The 17563-nt window shown below is 45.2% G+C and overlaps 1 protein-coding gene across 2 annotated transcripts in view; it reads right to left on the bottom strand.

Moving 5' to 3' along the window:
- Nucleotides 1-17563, bottom strand: part of lss (lanosterol synthase (2,3-oxidosqualene-lanosterol cyclase)) — a 106264-nt gene that overhangs the window by 37329 nt on the left and 51372 nt on the right. For both annotated transcript variants that reach the window (XM_072261168.1, XM_072261169.1), the window contains exons 12-14: nucleotides 16280-16336; nucleotides 13750-13821; nucleotides 6545-6595 (exon numbers count right to left, since the gene is read on the bottom strand). In XM_072261168.1, coding sequence (XP_072117269.1) covers nucleotides 6545-6595; nucleotides 13750-13821; nucleotides 16280-16336 — 180 coding nt within the window. The remainder of the gene's footprint in view (nucleotides 1-6544; nucleotides 6596-13749; nucleotides 13822-16279; nucleotides 16337-17563) is intronic.

The raw sequence follows: 17563 nt of genomic DNA on the forward strand, positions 1-17563 counted from the left end.
TACGATGCCTTCAGCCAGCACTCTGACAGCCTTATCCACCACCAGTGACCGGCACAGAGTTCTACACCACTTGATATGCCTTTGGGCCGATACATCCTATGTCCCACTGAACGCTTCCTACAGTGTGGCAACCAGAATGGCAAACATGATTTCAAATTGTGACTTAAATAGAGTTTTGTACAACTTACCAGTTTTTTTTTTAATATACTTAATGCCCTGACTGATGAAGGTAAGCTTACTGCACACCTATCCGCTTATCTGGCCACTTTCAGGGAGCAAGGGACGTGCACTGGAAGACCCATCTGTGCATTAGGGTACTTAAGAGTCCTGTCTTGGATTGAATACTTTCATCAACCAGGTGACCTCAATATGCAACACCTCCTCACATTTGTCTGGATTAAGCTCCATCTGCCATTTCCCTTTCTACATTTCCAACAGGTCTAGAATAGTACCATTCAGAAACAGGCCCGTTGGCCCACACTGTTGTGCCAAAGCAGATAAATTAGTAATCAAATGGCCAATTCAATAGGCAAGTGTTTGGCTCGCTGCTCACGAGGTTTACTCGTCTCTGCACTGAACTGAGGCTGTGGCCTGCAACTAATGGGCTCCTGGACCAGCTGCAGTGATAAACTGGCTTCGGACTCACTTTCGTGAACTTGAGCTCTGAACGTTACTTGCTTACTTTTATTGTTTGCACGATTTGTCTTTTTCCCCCCTGCACATTGGGTCTTTTTTATTGGGTTCTATTGGTTTTCTTTGTTTTGCTGGGGGCTAAGAGGATGCAGGGCGACTTGGATAGGTTGGGTGAGTGGGCAAATTCATGGCAGATGCAATTTAATGTGGATAAATGTGAAGTTATCCACCTTGGTGGCAAAAACAGGAAAACAGATTATTATCTGAATGGTGGCCGATTAGGAAAAGGGGAGGTGCAACGAGACCTGGGTGTCATTATACACCAGACATTGAAAGTGGGCATGCAGGTACAGCAGGCGGTGAAAAAGGCAAATGGTATGCTGGCATTTATAGCAAGAGGATTCGAGTACAGGAGCAGGGAGGTACTACTGCAGTTGTACAAGGCCTTGGTGAGACCACACCTGGAGTATTGTGTGCAGTTTTGGTCCCCTAATCTGAGGAAAGACATCCTTGCCATAGAGGGAGTACAAAGAAGGTTCACCAGATTGATTCCTGGGATGGCAGGACTTTCATATGATGAAAGACTGGATGAACTAGGCTTATACTCGTTGGAATTTAGAAGATGGAGGGGGGATCTGATTGAAACGTATAAAATCCTAAAGGGATTGGACAGGCTAGATGCAGGAAGATTGTTCCCGATGTTGGGAAAGTCCAGAACAAGGGGTCACAGTTTGAGGATAAAGGGGAAGCCTTTTAGGACCGAGATTAGGAAAAACTTCTTCACACAGAGTGGTGAATTTGTGGAATTCTCTGCCACAGGAAACAGTTGAGGCCAGTTCATTGGCTATATTTAAGAGGGAGTTAGATATGGCCCTTGTGGCTAAAGGGATCAGGGGGTATGGAGGGAAGGCAGTACAGGGTTCTGAGTTGGATGATCAGCCATGATCATGCTGAATGGCAGTGCAGGCTCGAAGGGCCGAATGGCCTACTCCTGCACCTATTTTCTATGTTTTGTGACTACCTGCGAAGAGGTGAATCTCAGGGTTGTATACGTAGTATACATACTTTGATAATAAATGTACTCTGAACTTTGAAATAGCCAACTAAATTAACCCCTCTGCCTCCACAATGTCCATATCCCTCACATGCATGTGCCTATCTAAATGCCTTTTAAAAGTCTCTAAAGCACCAGCCTCTACCACCATCCCAGGCAGTGCATTCCAGACACCCCCAATCTCCCTCACATCTCCTTTAAAATTACTTCCTCTCACCTTAATGCATGCCCTCCAGGAGACAGGATCTATATCCAGTCGCATCCTTTGACAACCCCACAACTCCAGCAATTCCCGTGTCATCTGCAAACTTCCTCTTACATTCCCATTCAAAAATCACAAGGACGAACGAAGACGTAAGGAACGTGCAGGTGCTGGGACCGGAGCAGCAACCAACCTGCTGGAGGAACGCGGCACTTTGAGTAGCATCGTACGTTCTCCCTGTGAGATTCCTTTGGTTTCTCCGGTTTCCCCTACGTTCCAAAGGCGTTCAGTTGGGGTTAGAGAGTTGCTGGAGCCGGAAGTGTGGAGACAACTGCAGGCCGTCCCCAGCACAATCCTCGGACTGTGTTGGCTGTACATTTCGATGTACACGTGACAAATAAAGCTCATCTTTTTCCTTTTCTTTTTTCTTTACCTCTATACCCGTCCAAATGAAACTGTACCCACATCTAGCACTTCCTCTGGCAGCTAATTCTATATACAAAGTTAACACATTTCATGACATATGCCAGTGATATTAAACCTGATTCTGATTCCCACCAGCTACATGAGGGGAAAAATTGTCCTTTTAAATCTCTGCCCTCCAGTGTCGGACTCCTATCCTGAGAAAAAGACTGATGATCCCCCTGAACTACGGCCCTGATTGATTGTACAAACCTCTGCAAGTTCACTAATTCGTCAAGAATCTTGCCCAGTAAGGGAAGACTTGATATAGGGCCCGTAGTTATCCAGTACTATCACGGTTTAGCTTTTTAAGTAGGCGTTTGACAACCACAATTTTGAAAGCATCTGGAAAAACGCCAACTTCAAAGGGAGAGTTAATCATTTTTCTAGCAGAATTGAAAATGCTATTATAACAGCTCTTACAAAGTGTCATAGCGATAGGGATGAAATCGCAAGTAGATGGTTTACCTTTTGTTACAATCTTACAGAGTTCTGAATCAGAAATACTTGTAAAATTTGAAATAGTTGTTGTCTTTTTACTAAGTTGGCTATAGAGGTTACCAATATCTGTAGCTAAACTCTCCTTAATGGAAGTAATTTTCTTAATAAGAAATACTGCGAATGGTTGGGACACATTCAACAGTCAGTTTATAGTTGAGAACAATATTCTCGAATCATCGCTATTCTCTGTAATACTCTTGGGAAAATGGGCTCTTTTTGCCGAGCATATAGCAGCATGAAAGGAGGCAACTTCTTCCTCAGACATATTATAGTGTCCGAGTCTACTAAGCAAGTGGTGCTGCTGGAGCTGACAGTCCCATGGGAAGATAGCTTGGAGGAGGCCTTTGAAAGGAAGCTCTCCAAGTACGCAGGACTGGTCAGCAACTGTCAGCAGGCTGGATGGAGAGCGAGGTGTCTCCCAGTGGAGGTTGGTTGTAGGGGATTCATAGCCCGTTCTTTAGTTGGAGCCTTCAGCATTTTGGGCATCGAGGGAGAGAGGAAAAGGAGAGTCATCCACAGTACCACCGATGCGGCAGAGAGGGCCTCAAGATGGCTGTGGCTGAAAAGAGGGGAGCCACCGAGTCATAAGTAGCTAGCCATCTGGACACAAGCTGGGGTCTGATCAGCCCTGGCTGGGTCACCTGGAGGAGGTTGTATGATGTTGAAAGACCCGAAACACCCGATGATTCCAGGAATATCACTGAAGATGTGTCCAGAAGCATCAATAGATGTATGTACACAGCAGTGGTTGATTTCTAGCCTAGTTTTCCCTCCATTTTCTCTCTGCTACTCTGCACAATCTCTTGAACTCTCGGACAGAATTGTTTAACCATGGCAACGAGTTACCAATTGATTTCTTTTTAACCGTAAGTGAGGCCGCTGTGTCAAATTATTGTTGAAAGAATAAATCATTTCATTTACTGAGCAGTTTAGGTCACATGGGCCAGATAAACTAGCCAGCTCAGAGAATTTTAAATTGTGTGGCAGCATAAAAAAATGCTTTTTAAACTATAATTTCTTTTGTGGTCTTGGTAACAGGCAGGAGGACATCAAACTGTACAGAAAAATTATCAGAGATGGTGTTATCAGACAGAGAGTCATTGATAATATTTAACCCTTTTGCCATTACTAAGTCAATGAATTGCAAGTCAATGGGTGGGTTCAGTGACCTGCTTGGTATGTAGACTGCCTAGTAAGATCATGAATTCAACTGCCCGAGTTCACATTTCAGTGATCATTAATAAGAAAATTGAAACCACCAGCAATGACAATCCTGTCACCGTTCAATATAATGGAATCATTATCTGCAATATAATGGAGACGAAGAATTCTGAGAATCCCGAGGGAAAGCAGACATTGGATTAGGGCGATAAGCAATAACATCAAGCACAGGGTCCATACCACTGATTTTAAACACATGTAACTCAGAACTTTAATAATTGATAATAGACAGTAGATTGCGCCAGAAGTGCTTTTTTTGAACACGGTGGCAAGCCCGCTGCCTCCGTAACTGGGCCTTGGCACAGTCACAGTCCCTGTGAATCTTCTCTGCACCCTCTGTGGAAGCTGCAGTAAGTTAAGGGTTAATGTGATGTCCAGGCGAGGATAGTTTATCAATGGTGTGCAGACAACCCAGGGGAGAGAGGCCTCTGAAGTGAGACTTTGATGAAGGTGGCTTCCATTCTGCACAGCAGGAGACTGGAGCCACTGGGCTTACTAAGATAAGATGAGGTTTGAAGGAACACACAACAACAAGGGAACAAGTATCATTGGTTGCTTGCAGTTTCTACTGACTTTCAACGCTTGCATTGCAAGGTAGATCTTGCAAGTAAGGAATCTGAACATACCAGTTGTTCAATATTCGTAACTGCTGGTCAGTTTTGTATGAAAATAGTATTTTTCTGTTCTGACTTCAGGACAGAGTGGTGACAGGGCCTGTGCTCTTCTCCTTGCAAATAAAGTGTGTTTGAGGAACGAGGGTGAGTTTTCAGAGTCCAGTTAATTGGTGACGGCCCCTCTAGCGTAATCACATCTTTCCTATATTACAGTGACCAGAAATGCTCACACACTCCAGGTGAGGTCTTCCCAACATCTTGTTCCACTGTTACATAACATCCCGATTTGTACTCAGTTACCTGAGCAATGGCAGAGGGGAAATTTTGTTTCTGGCTCTGTCCCCACGCTGTGACTTGGCCGACTTCCCCAAACTACTGCACGGGCCACTGCTTTGCTCCCCACTCATACTTGCGCCTTCCCCTCCCATCTCTGCACAGCTCTGCCTCCGTCATCTGCCTGTGTGGGTTCAAGCCGTGGATAAACGGATGATCCTGTAAGCTCACGGTCAGGTCCAAAGATAGTGCTTGGGCTCTTGCTCAACCCTCAGTTAGCAGACCTCTGCTGCTAACTCCAGCAAGCCCTCAAACCTCCCGCCCCCGTCAGTCTCCAGCTCTCCGCAACAAAAGCATTTGGACAATTCCTTACACAAATGTCTGGCACAATTCAAGTTGTTCCCTGCCTCTGGTACTCTGCCTGCTAAGGGAGAAAGTGTACAATGCTCTGAAGGCAAAGGAGAACGTAACAATGCAATACAGGCCATTCAGCCCACAATGTTGTGCTGACCTTTTAATCTAGTCTGAGATCAATCTAACCCTTTCCTCCTATATAACCCTCCGTTTTTCCATCAGTTACATGCCTGTCTCAATACCTCCAGTGTATCAGCCCTGCCACCAGTCTGGGCAAGTATTTCACGCTCCCATCACTCTCTGTGTAAAAAAGCATAACTTTGAAGGCAAACTACAAGGGGTGATTGATAAGTTCGTGGCCTGGGGTAGAAGGAGTCAATTTTAGAAAACCTAGTGCATTTATTGTTCAACATAGTCCCCTCCTACATGGACACACTTAGTCCAGCAGTCGTGGAGCATACAGATCTTGGACCTGCAAAAAGTGTCCACAGCAGGGGTGATTGGTAAATTCATGGCCTAAAGTAGAAGGAGATGAGTTATTAACTTCAAACTTTCTGCAAAATCACTCAAAGTGTTCAATTGCATGTGCACGTAACAAGAGCCGTATAACTCATATTCTTCTACCCTAGGCCACGAACTTATCAATCACCCCGGCTGTGGACTCTTTCTGCAGGTCCAAGATCTGTATGCTCCACAACCGCTAGACTAAGTGTGTAACTGTCGGAGGGGACTATGTTGAAAAATAAACGTGCTAGGTTTTCTAAAATTGACGCCTTCTACCTTAGGCCACAAACTTATCAATCACTCCTTGTAAAATAAGCCACAAGACATAGAAGCAGAATTCAGCCATTTGGCCCATGGAATTTGCTCTTCCATCTCATCACGACTGATTTATCATCCTGCTCAACCCCACTCTTCTGCTTTCTCCCTGTAACTTTTGATGCCCTGACTAATCAAGAATATCAACCTTGGCTTTAAATATACCCAATGACTTGGCCTCCAAAGTTGTCTGTGGCAATGATTTCCACCCTCTGTCTAAAGAAACCCCACATCACATTTGTCCTGAAGGGACTTCCTTGTATTCTGTAGCTGTGCCCTCTGGTCCTAGCTCCCTCACTATAGGAATAATCCTCTCCACGTCCACTCTATCTGTCATTCATGGCAACTTTACAGCACGAGGGGTACTGGGAGAAGAAGGAACACATGCACTGGGAGGTGGAGGCAAGTTACCTTGTTCATCTGACGGTAATACTTGTCATAATCAGGAGGATTGTCTCGGACCTGAAAAGATTAGAACGGTAAATTTAGACTTCTTAAAAAGGAAGAATCAAGTCAGAAACCCACAATTCACATTTTCATTTCTACGCAGCCAGATAAGGCAGGACAGCAGGAGGGAAGGAATCCTGCAAATTAATCCCCGAGATGGAAGGGATCAAGCGGTCAGGCGGAGGGAAAAGACCAGGAAGGCTGTGAGAACTAGGCTAGGAGAGGGTTTGGAAATTGGGTCCTATAGAAAACATCCTATCCGGATGTATCATGGCTTTATACAGCAACTGCTCTGCCCGTGACCACGAGAAACCGCAGAGTTGTGGACACAGCTCAGCACGTCACAGAAACTAGCCTCCCCACCCCCCCCCATGGACTCTGATAATAAATTTACTTTCAAGTTTAAAATGTAGGCAAAGAATGTATATGTCACCATATACCTACCCTGAGATTCATTTTCTTGCAGGCATTCACAGTAAAACAAATAAATACAATAGAATCAATGAGAATTTGCACACCCCGAGACAGACACCAAAGTGCAAGTGATAATCTGTGCAAATACACGCGCACATAAATAAATAAATAATACTGAGAACATGAGTTGTAGAGCCCTTGAAAGTAATCCATAGATTGTGGAATCAGTTCGAAGTTTCTCCTCTGCCTTGGGAAAGCAGCTAATGCGATTGAAGATCCCACCCACCCCAGGCATTCCCTTTATGAAAGCCTGAAAGCATGTGCACCAGATTCAAGGACAGCTTCTATCCCAGTGTTACTAGACGACTGAAAGGTCCCCTTGTCAGACTTCACAATCTGCTGGAGGAGCTCAGGTCAGGCAGCATCTGTAGAGAGGAATAAGTCGACGTTTCAGGCTGAGACCCTTGATCAGGCCTGACCTGCTGAGTTCCTCCAGCATTTTGGGGGTATTGTGCTGGAGATCCAGCATCTGCAGAGTCTGGTGTTTAATGTCCTCACTACCTACCTTGCATGGCATTGCGGCTTTCCTGCACTGCTCTTTCCCTGTAGCGGTAACACCTTAGATTACATTAGATTAGATTCAACTTTATTGTCATTGCGCCGAGTACAGATACAAAGCCAATAAGATGCAATTAGCATCTAACCAGTAGTGCAAAAGAATAGTATTATTTACAAAATAACTGCAAATTTAATGTGCAATGTTATTGCCTTCCCTTGTGCTACCTCAAAGCACGTGATGAAAAGATCTGTACAGATGGTATGGAAGTCAGTTTTTCCACTTTGCCTCAGGATATGTGACAATACTAAATCAATTTACACAGAGCTTGAAACAGGGCATTGTGGGGAGGGGTGGGGGATTCAAGAGTTGCAGGTGACTCACGTGTTGGAGAGATTGAAGCTGTTTTGGAAAGACAGGAATGGGGTTGAAATCTCTGTGACCTCGCCCAGTAAAAAGTGGTACAATGTTATTATTAATATTTAATTTACTTAGAGATACAGCACAGTAACAGGCTGTTTCAGCCCATGAACATCCATCCTATCACATCCATGTGACCGATTAATCTACTAACTTTGGAAGGTGGGAAGATACCAGAGCAAACCCACGTAGTCACGGGCAGAATGTATAAACTCTTCACAAACAGTGGCGGGAATCGAACCTGGGTCGTTGGTGGGGTAATCGCTTTGCGCTAACCACTACACCACTGTGTCACCCCAAAACTGGCATATCACAAAAATCACGGGGAAGCAATTGCCAGTCCCAGCACCCACTCGGAGATGCAGCAAGATCAAGTGATACAAAAGCTCAGAGCAGTACAGAGGGTATAATGGGGTACTGGAGGTATAATTTGTCCATCAATGCTGATCACCCCATCCTTGACCAAGCTGTTCCACCGTGAACACGATCTGTTATGAGTCAACATGATGCTTTCAGATCGGGTAATGCATAGCACATACCTCTGCCGCACCGCTCAGCTGTGTTTCTGGGGTACTGGGGCTAGCAACCCTTGTGCCTATTCTCTGAGCAGCAGTGAACCATCTGACTGGCCTATCAGAGTTCTCTTTGGGAACTAGTTGACTTGATCAGCATTTCTGATCTGGCTATTGTTCACGATTGCACTTAATTAAAAAAAAGAGGATGTGGAGGACATGAATAAGTTGGCCATGATGGAAAAGTCTCCAGAAAGGCCTTCCAGGAGAGTGCCAGGCTGGAAAGACATGTCTGAGTTCTCACACTCCATGAACCTCCTGCTTTTGACAATGGGACCTTAGATCTAGAACAGGCACGTACATTGGTGTGTGTGGGGGGGTGGTGGTGAAGAGAAGGGGGCTGACCGGTGCATTATCTGATGCCCAAAGGAAAATCCACAGAGTCAAAGCATCTTTGTGGCTCATGACGAATATGAGGATGGCCCGGAAATGGAAAGATCATCGAAGTGGTCAGCTTAACCGAGGGCCAGCATTTCTAACCCACTCCAGGGTCTCCTCCCTGGGGTTTGAGCAAGTGTCTGGTTGCCCCGTTACAGGAGGCTTTGGTGTGGATATGGAAGAGGTTTACCAGGATGCTCCTATGGAGAGGAACAGTCGACGTTTCGGGCCAAGATGGTTCAGCATTTTGTGTGCGTTACTCTAGATTTCCAGAATCTGCAGAATCTCTTGTTTACCGGGATGCTGCCTGGTTTAAAGAGCACGTGCTATACAGAGTGGTTGGACGGACTTCAACTGTTTTCTCTGAAGTGAAGGAGTCCGAGGAGAGGACCGTAAGTTTATAAAATGAGAGGCACAGATTGATTAGGCAGCCAGTATCTTTCTCCCCAGAGTAGAAATATCAAGTTCTAGTGGGCATGCATGTAAGGTGAGGGAGCCAAGTTTGAGGGAGATGTGTGAGGCAGTTTTTATATACTTTAAAAGGGAGTGGCAGGTGTGTGGAACGCACTGCCAGGGGTGGTGTCATAGAACTCTACAGCACAGAAACAGGCCCTTCAGCCCATCTGGTCTGTGCTAACCTATTACTCTGCTTAGTCCCATCGACCTGCACCTGGACCATAGCCCTCCCATCCTCCCATCCATGAGCTTATCCAAATTTCTCTTAAATGTTGAAATCGAGCTCGCGTTCACCTCTTCTGCTGGCAGCTCGCTCCACACTCTGAGTGAACAAGATCCCCCTCATGTTCCCGTTAAGTATTTCACCTTTCACCCTTAGCCCATGACCTCTAGTTCTAGTCTCACCCAACTTCGGCTGAAAAAGCTTGCTTTCAGATAGGGTACCTCATCTATACCAACTATAATTTTAAATACCTCTATCAAATTTCACTTCTTTCTCCTTGGTGGAGAAAGCAAATGCGATGGATTCTCAGATAGGTACCTGACCGAGCTCCCATCAGTTAATCAGTTCGGCACAATATCACAGGCTGAAGGGCTGTCCTGTGTTATACTACACTCTAAACAGCAAGAACCGACACTGCAATGTAATACTGAAGCTGAAGTAAGAATAGGAGATGTTGAAAACTCTACAGTCATGTACTGTGTGCGGAAAAAGAAACAAAATATTTCACATCAAATGCACTTCAGGCCGCTTTCCATTCTGGTTTCCAGCACTATTTTGGATTTGACTTCCAGTACTTGCAATGTTTTTGATTTTAATACTCAGGCTGGTGTTAAACTAGTGGTTAATATGCCTGGTTGGATGGGTTTAACAGTAAAAATTGCACAGCTTTTAAAGAAATCCCTCAATAATTTGCAGTTGTATAAACATGGTCATCTTCCACTCAGTCACAAAAATATATTACTGATAGAACTTTTGTAGGACTCCACTATCCCCCTACATCCATTCTCAGGGACTCCCACCATCCAGGCCACACTCTCTTCTCACTGCTGCCATCGAGGAGGTGGGACAGGAGCCTCAGGTCCCACACCACCAGGTTCAGAAACAGTTACCACCCTCAACCATCAGGCTCCTGAACCAAAGTGGATAACCTCATCCACCTCAACACAAAACTGATTCCCACAACCTATGGACTCACTTTCAGAGACTCTACAACTCCTGTTCTCTGTATTAATTAACTGTTTGTTTATTCATTCATTTTCAGTTTATCCTTTTGCCCACTGGTTGTTTATCGGACTTGGTGTGCAGCTTCTCATGGATTCTACTGTATTTCTTTATTCTAGGTAAATGCCTGCAAGAAAATGAATCTCAAGGTGGTATATGGTGACATATATGTACTTAGATAATAAATTTACTTTGAACTACAGAGGAATGACAACTTTTGAAGAAGCAATTGAAACATTTTGGGCCATCCTAACAATACATTAGTCATTAGTAACTGGACATTTTTACTAGAATGTTACCTGGGTTTCATCTCCTAAGTCACAGAGAAAGGTTGAACAAGTTGGGTCTTTATTCTTTGGAGCATAGAAAGCTGAGGGGGGACTTGATAGAGGTATTTAAAATTATGAGGAGGATAGATAGAGTTGACGTGGATAGGCTTTTTCCATTGAGAGTGAGGGAGATTTGAACAAGAGGACATGAGTTGAGAGTTAAAAAGTTTAGGGGTAACATGAGGGGGAACTTCTTTACTCAGAGAGTGGTCGCTGTGTGGAATGAGCTTCCAGCAGAAGTGGTTGAGGCAGGTTCGATGTTGTCGTTTAAAGTTAAATTGGACAGCTATATGGACAGGAAAGGAATGGAGGGTTATGGGCTGAGTGCAGGTCGGTGGGACTAGGTGAGAGTAAGAGTTTGGCATGGACTAGAAGGGTCAAGATGGCCTATTTCCGTGCTGTAATTGTTATATGGTTATATGACATTCTCTGAACAGAGGCAGAAACATTAATTCTGTTTCTCTCCCCACAGATGCCATCTGACTTGTTGAGTCTATACAATACAGGTTTCCCCGCCATCCGAAGGTAGAGTGTTCCTATGAAACGGTTCGTAAGCCGGAATGTCGTAAAGCGAAGAAGCAATTACCATTTATTTATATGGGAAAATTTTGTGAGCGTTTGCAGACCCAAAATAACCTACCAAATCATGCCAAATAACACATAAAACCTAAAATAACAGTAACATATAGTAAAAGCAGGAATGATATGATAAATACACAGCCTATATAAAGTAGAAATACTTTTCCACAATCATTGCCTGCACTGTTGTCCGTAGCAAAAATCACACGCAAGCGCTCTCGGCAAAAACACTCTCTCCAGTAACCTTTAAGCTACGAAGCTGCCAAATTATACCAAATAACACGTAAAAATACACAGCCTATAAAAAGTAGAAATAATGTATGTACAGTGTAGTATCACTTACGGGAATTGGGAAGACAGTGCAGAGCACACTGATGGTGGTGTGTTAGGCTGAGTCGTCGGATGTTGGGGTGGTGCAGTGGCCCCCACCCTCCAGGCCGCCGACTGATACATTGCCGCAAGGCACGCAGGAGTCCAGCAGTAGCCGGGAGGCACACAGCACATCTTTAAGAAAAAAGCCAAAATAAACATGCTAATTAATTAGGTGCCGCCTGGCACGTAATTGTTGGCACAGATCAGAGGCGATTGCCGATTGCATCGCCTCTGATCTGGGCTGGCAATTACATGTCGGGCGGCACCTAATTAATTAGCATGTTTATTTTGGTTTTTTTCTTAAAGATGTGCTGTGTGTCTCCCAGCTACCGCTGCATTCTCCGCAAATCGGGATCTGTCCGTGGCCTGGGGGCTGGGGTGGTGGGACACTGGGGTGTCATCTCATCATTGTCTGTTTCCATTAGGGCAGTCAGCTCATCTTCTCCTATGACTGCCTGCCTCGATGTTGAAGGTCAAGGTTCGTCGTCTGCTGTGGCTGATGTGGAAGGCTTGCTTGACTGCTGAGCCTCACGCATTTTTCTATCATACAGTTCTTTGTAAGCACTCAAACCATCGTGCAAATATCCCCTAAACCTACGTACCCTTTCAAAATTAAAGTCATACTTTATCATTGCAGCGAAAATCTCACGCAGCTGCTTCACGTTCAGTTCCTGGACAACTTCACTACTGCATTTGGTTTTGATTGTTATCCTTTCCTCTTCCAATTGTATCAGCTCTTCATCTGTCAGTTCTTGGTCATGGGATGCCAAAACCTCTTCAACATCATCTTCATCAACTTCCACAAGCCAAACTCACTTTGTCCTTGCTTCGTTCACCACGATCAAAACGCTTAATTATATCTAGTTTTACGCTAAGTGTAACACCCTTACGAGCTCTTTCAGGTTTTTCCGATACCTTAGAACTCATCTTGCAAACGGCTGCTCACAGGCTCGTGTTTAAGCAATGCCGGCGAGAATGCCGTTCCGAATCTGGGGAGAGCAGCTGCGCGGGGTGCGCATTGATTTTTCTCGTAACAGTGAAAACACCTTCTGTTAGCGAAAACAGGGAACTAATGTAGGTCTTTCGTAACAGTTCGAAAAGCGGGGGACACCTGTATTCTGTTTCCATTTCAGATTTCCAGCACTAGCATTACTTCATGCCTTTATTGGAATCTCATTGAATACAAAAGTGATTCGTATCACCGGCGCCACGATCGCATAGCGGCTCGCGCAACGCTACTACAGCTCGGGGCATCAGAGTTCAGAGTTCAATTCCGGCATCGTCTGGAAGGCGTTCGCACGCTCTCCTCGTGACTGTGTGGATCTCCTCCGGGTGCTCCGGTTTCCTCCCACAGTCGTACCGGTCAGTAGGTTAGTTGGTCACACGGGTCCAATTGGGCAGTGGGGCTTATTTTCCTGTGATTAGGCTAGGGTTAAATAGGTGGGTTCCTGGGCGGTGTGGCCTGTTTGGCTAGTAGGGCCTATTCTGCCCTGCATCTCTAAATAAAATAAAATAAAGCATCCGGTCACAATATCCACTTGAAAGAATGCAGCATCCATCGTTGAAGACCGTGGTCATCTGGGACATACCCTCTTTGTATTTCTACAGCAGGGGAGGGGGTAACGGAGTCTAAAGACCCACACTGAGCTTCTTCTCTGCCATCGGATTTCGGAAGGGACAATGAACCCATCAACACTGCTTCGTTATTTACTTTTGAACTGTTAATTTACTTTCGTAACTGAGTAATTTTTATCTCTTGGTGCCACAAAGCAACAAATTTCATAACATGTCGGTGATAATAAACCCGATTCTGATTCTGTAGATGGAATGTAACAATAGTTATTTTTACCCTCAGCATCGGACGTTACCTGCGTGACTTCGAAGTAGGCGTGGGCCTGCTCAAGGCAGTCAGTGAATGCTGGGATATTCTGGGCACCTGCCTGCATCAAAGAAAACATCAGAAGTTATCAAATCACATGCAGAACTAGAAAAACTACATGTATATAGTAGTGTGAAGTTGGCCAAGTTAAATCTATTTCCTATTTGTCACTTTCTGGGTCTTCATCTATTTTTGCATTCTACCTAATCGATCACAATGTGAATTGGCAGTGGGATATACAGATGCCAAATCCATTACTAAGCTCAGGTTTTGGATCTTCAGCCTTCAGACATCTGAAAGATTTTAGTAAAAGCTCAGGATTTCATTCAAGGCTTCTTTATTAGCGAATTTGTGATTTTCCAAAGGAAGGGATAAAAACATCAAGAGTACATGACTGCACCCAACTGTATTCCATGATTATCCTATTGGATAACTAATCCAGAAACCCCCAAGCCTGGAAAGGAGCACGCAGAATTCCGACTCAGTCCATTGTTAGAACACACAACGACGTAGGCTGATTATTGGGTTTACTGTTAGAGGTCATTCAGCATTAGATTTTGATCATCCCAAAATGAGTTGGGGTCAGAGGGCAAAACGTAAAAATCCCAAGTCTAATCTGCCCATGTTCAGGTTAGGCAGACGTGCGGGACAGAAGGTGGGCAACAAATCAGATTATTTTTATTTGTCAAAGGTACATCTATAAATAGAGTGACATGAATTGTTTGCGTCAGATCGAATTGTCGGGAACTGTGCTAGGCAACCCACAAGTATCGTCAAGCCTCCAGTACCAACATGGGATGGCCACAACTCACTAAGCCTAATCCGTACGTCTTTGGGGTGTGGGAGGAAACGGGGCCACACGGAGAAGACCCACACGGTCCCGGAGAGAACACGCAAACCCCCTCGCAAGCAGTGGCAGGAATCAAACCCCACTCGCCCGATCACTGGGGCTGTCAGGCGAAGCGATAGCCACTATGTTACTGTGCACCGTCAGTGCCGAGGGGCGCAGAAACGATGTGACCATTTAATCACGGGTTAAGTAGTCCTCTCATTTAGCCTGCATCATTGGGTTTAGTAGTAACTGACTGCACTTTCCAGTGCTCAACAAACTCACTTTCAAGGACTCTTCCTTCATCTTAGGTTCTCAACATTATTTATTTATTATTTATTCCTTTTTATATTTCCGTAGTTTGTTGTCTTTTGCACAATGGTTGAACACCCAAGTTGGTGAGGTCTTTCCTTGATTCTTTTATGGTTATTATACTATTATGGCTTTATTGAGTATGCCTGCAAGAAACTTAATCTCTGGACTGGACAAAGTGGCATATATATACACTTTGATCATAAATTTACTTTGAACATCATTTAAAGATAGGTGAGCACAGATTCAGGGAGGGATTTCTTTTTCAGCAGCACAGAACAAGCCCAGCTGACACTCCTCCCACAGTTGGATATCAGAGCATTTCGCTCCCACCCCTCCTTCCCCCGAGGATCGAATTCCCAGGCCCAATTTGCAAGTTGTGGTGAATCAGCTCAGTTGACCCGGCCTCCACACCAGGAGAGCTGGGGAGGATTTACGGAATGGATGTAGGAATCCCAGGCTAAATGACTGGTCTTTCCTTGTGATAACTGGTTCATTTGAAGAGTAGTTTTTGAAACCTGGTGCTAATGGTTACAGTTCTACAGACATTGGTTAGGCCTCACTGGGTTAATGGCCGACACTGTAGGAGGGATGTGGTCAGAGAGTGAGGCTCGTCACAGGAACGGGCCCTTTGTTCCACTGAATTCTACACGAACCATCAACCACCCAATTACACTAATCCTACATCAACACCACATTTCTCTTAACAACTGCCCCCCTGAGGTCCTACCCCTCCCCTACATTGCGGGCAATTTTCAACCCGCGCATCTTTGGGGACGTGAGATGAACCAGAGCACCCAGGTGGGATGTTGAGGCACCCACATGGTCACAGGGAGAATGTGTGAGCTCCTCACAGACAAGACCCAAAGGTGGGATTGGACTCTGGACGGATTGAGTCTCCAGTCTCCCGATTCCACAAGGCAGTGGCACCAGCTGAACCACCGAGGTCCCATTTGAAGTCGAGGCTCCTGCTACCCATTGGGTGGATTCTCTTTGTCCTCAGATTTCCTCTAATCCCTTTCAGCAATTAATTTCAATCCATGTTCCCTCATTATCAACTGGCTTCTTCTGCCTTTTCACTCACGTCCTTCATTATTTTATACATCTCACCAAGTCTGCGTTTGGCCTCCGTTCTCCAAAGTAAACAATTCCAGTCACAACAGGCTCTCTGCACACCCGTAACTCCTCAGTCCTGTTGGGACATCACAGCGCCGCATAACCCCGCCGCATCACAGTGCCCTGTACCCCCACAACGTCATTGTGCTCTATACCTCCATAACATCATGCTCCAAAACCTGTTCGTCCTGGGTGACAATTTTGGCAGCACACTCACCCAGGTCACAGTGTTCGATGATCTGTGGTAACTAAGGTTACTCACCTCAAGAAAGGCCTGGATGGCGAATGCTGTATCCCATAACTGAGATCCATTGGTACCCTGCACAGAGAAACAGGTTTCAGTGTGAGTCTGAGAGTGCTCGGTGCCCGCCCACTGACAGCCAGATGGTGATCTCTTGCTCAAACTGGGCAACGATCCAAAATTACAAATGTTTAGAAGAAGCAGATACCATTTAGGTATCCAGTTACTGCTGCTCAGTAATCAAACCCAGGGAAGTGGTAAAGTGGTTGAGGCTTTATAAGGCATTGATCAGTCTGCACTTAAGAGTATTGTGAGCAGTTCTGGGCACGTTATGTGCTGGCTTTGGAAAGTGTCCAGAGGAGGCTCACCAAAATTATTCTGGGAGTGAAAGGGTTAACTTACGGGCAGTGCTTGACGGCTCTGGGCCTGTACTCACTGGTATTTAGAAGGATTGGTGGGAGGGGGATCTCATTCAAACCTACCAAGTATTGAAAGACCAGATAAAGTAGACACGGAGAGAATGTCTTCAATAGTGGGAGAGTCCAAGACCAGAGGGCACAACCTCAGAATACAAGGACATCCCCTTAGAACAGAGATAAGGAGGAACTTCTTTAGACAGAGGGTGGTGAATCTGTGGAATTCATTGCTACAGACAGCTGTGAAGGCCAAATCATTCGGTATATTTAAAGCAGAGGTTGACAGGTTTTTGATTAGTCAGGGTGGCAAGGTTATAAGGAGAAGGCTGCAGAATGGGGTTGAGGGGGATAATAAATCAGCCATGATAGGAAGGCAGAGCAGACTCGATGGGCCAAATAGCCTGATTCTGCTCTTATGTTAACCAACTTGGTTACGACCCAATTAAACCCAGTGAAGGAACATTGTTTCTGCTCCAGTTTCATCAGCCTACAAGCTGGTGCTCTTGGCCATCGCCCTTGGTGCATTCCTGATGGGCAGAGACTATGAAGCATGATCTATGTCTGGTGGCAAGACAACAGCAACTGAAAATACAGAGCTGGAATTAGACTGGGGCAGAGCTCAGAAACAACAAGAGGCATAAAGCATCGAGGGCAGTTGTATACAAGTCCCCGGACATTTATAGTGCAGTGAGATATGTCCAGATAGGGGAATCAGATACACAAGAGAGTCTGTAGATGCTGGAAATCCAGAGTAACACACACAAAATGATGGCGGAACTCAGCAGGCCAGGCAGCATCTATGGAGAGGAATAAAGAGTCGATATTTCTGGCGGACACCCTTCGTCAGGATTGGAAAGGAAGGGGGTAAAAACCAGAATAAGAAGGTGGG

The sequence above is a fragment of the Mobula birostris genome, chromosome 6 (assembly GCF_030028105.1).
Source record: "Mobula birostris isolate sMobBir1 chromosome 6, sMobBir1.hap1, whole genome shotgun sequence".
Taxonomy (NCBI): Eukaryota; Metazoa; Chordata; class Chondrichthyes; order Myliobatiformes; family Myliobatidae; genus Mobula; species Mobula birostris.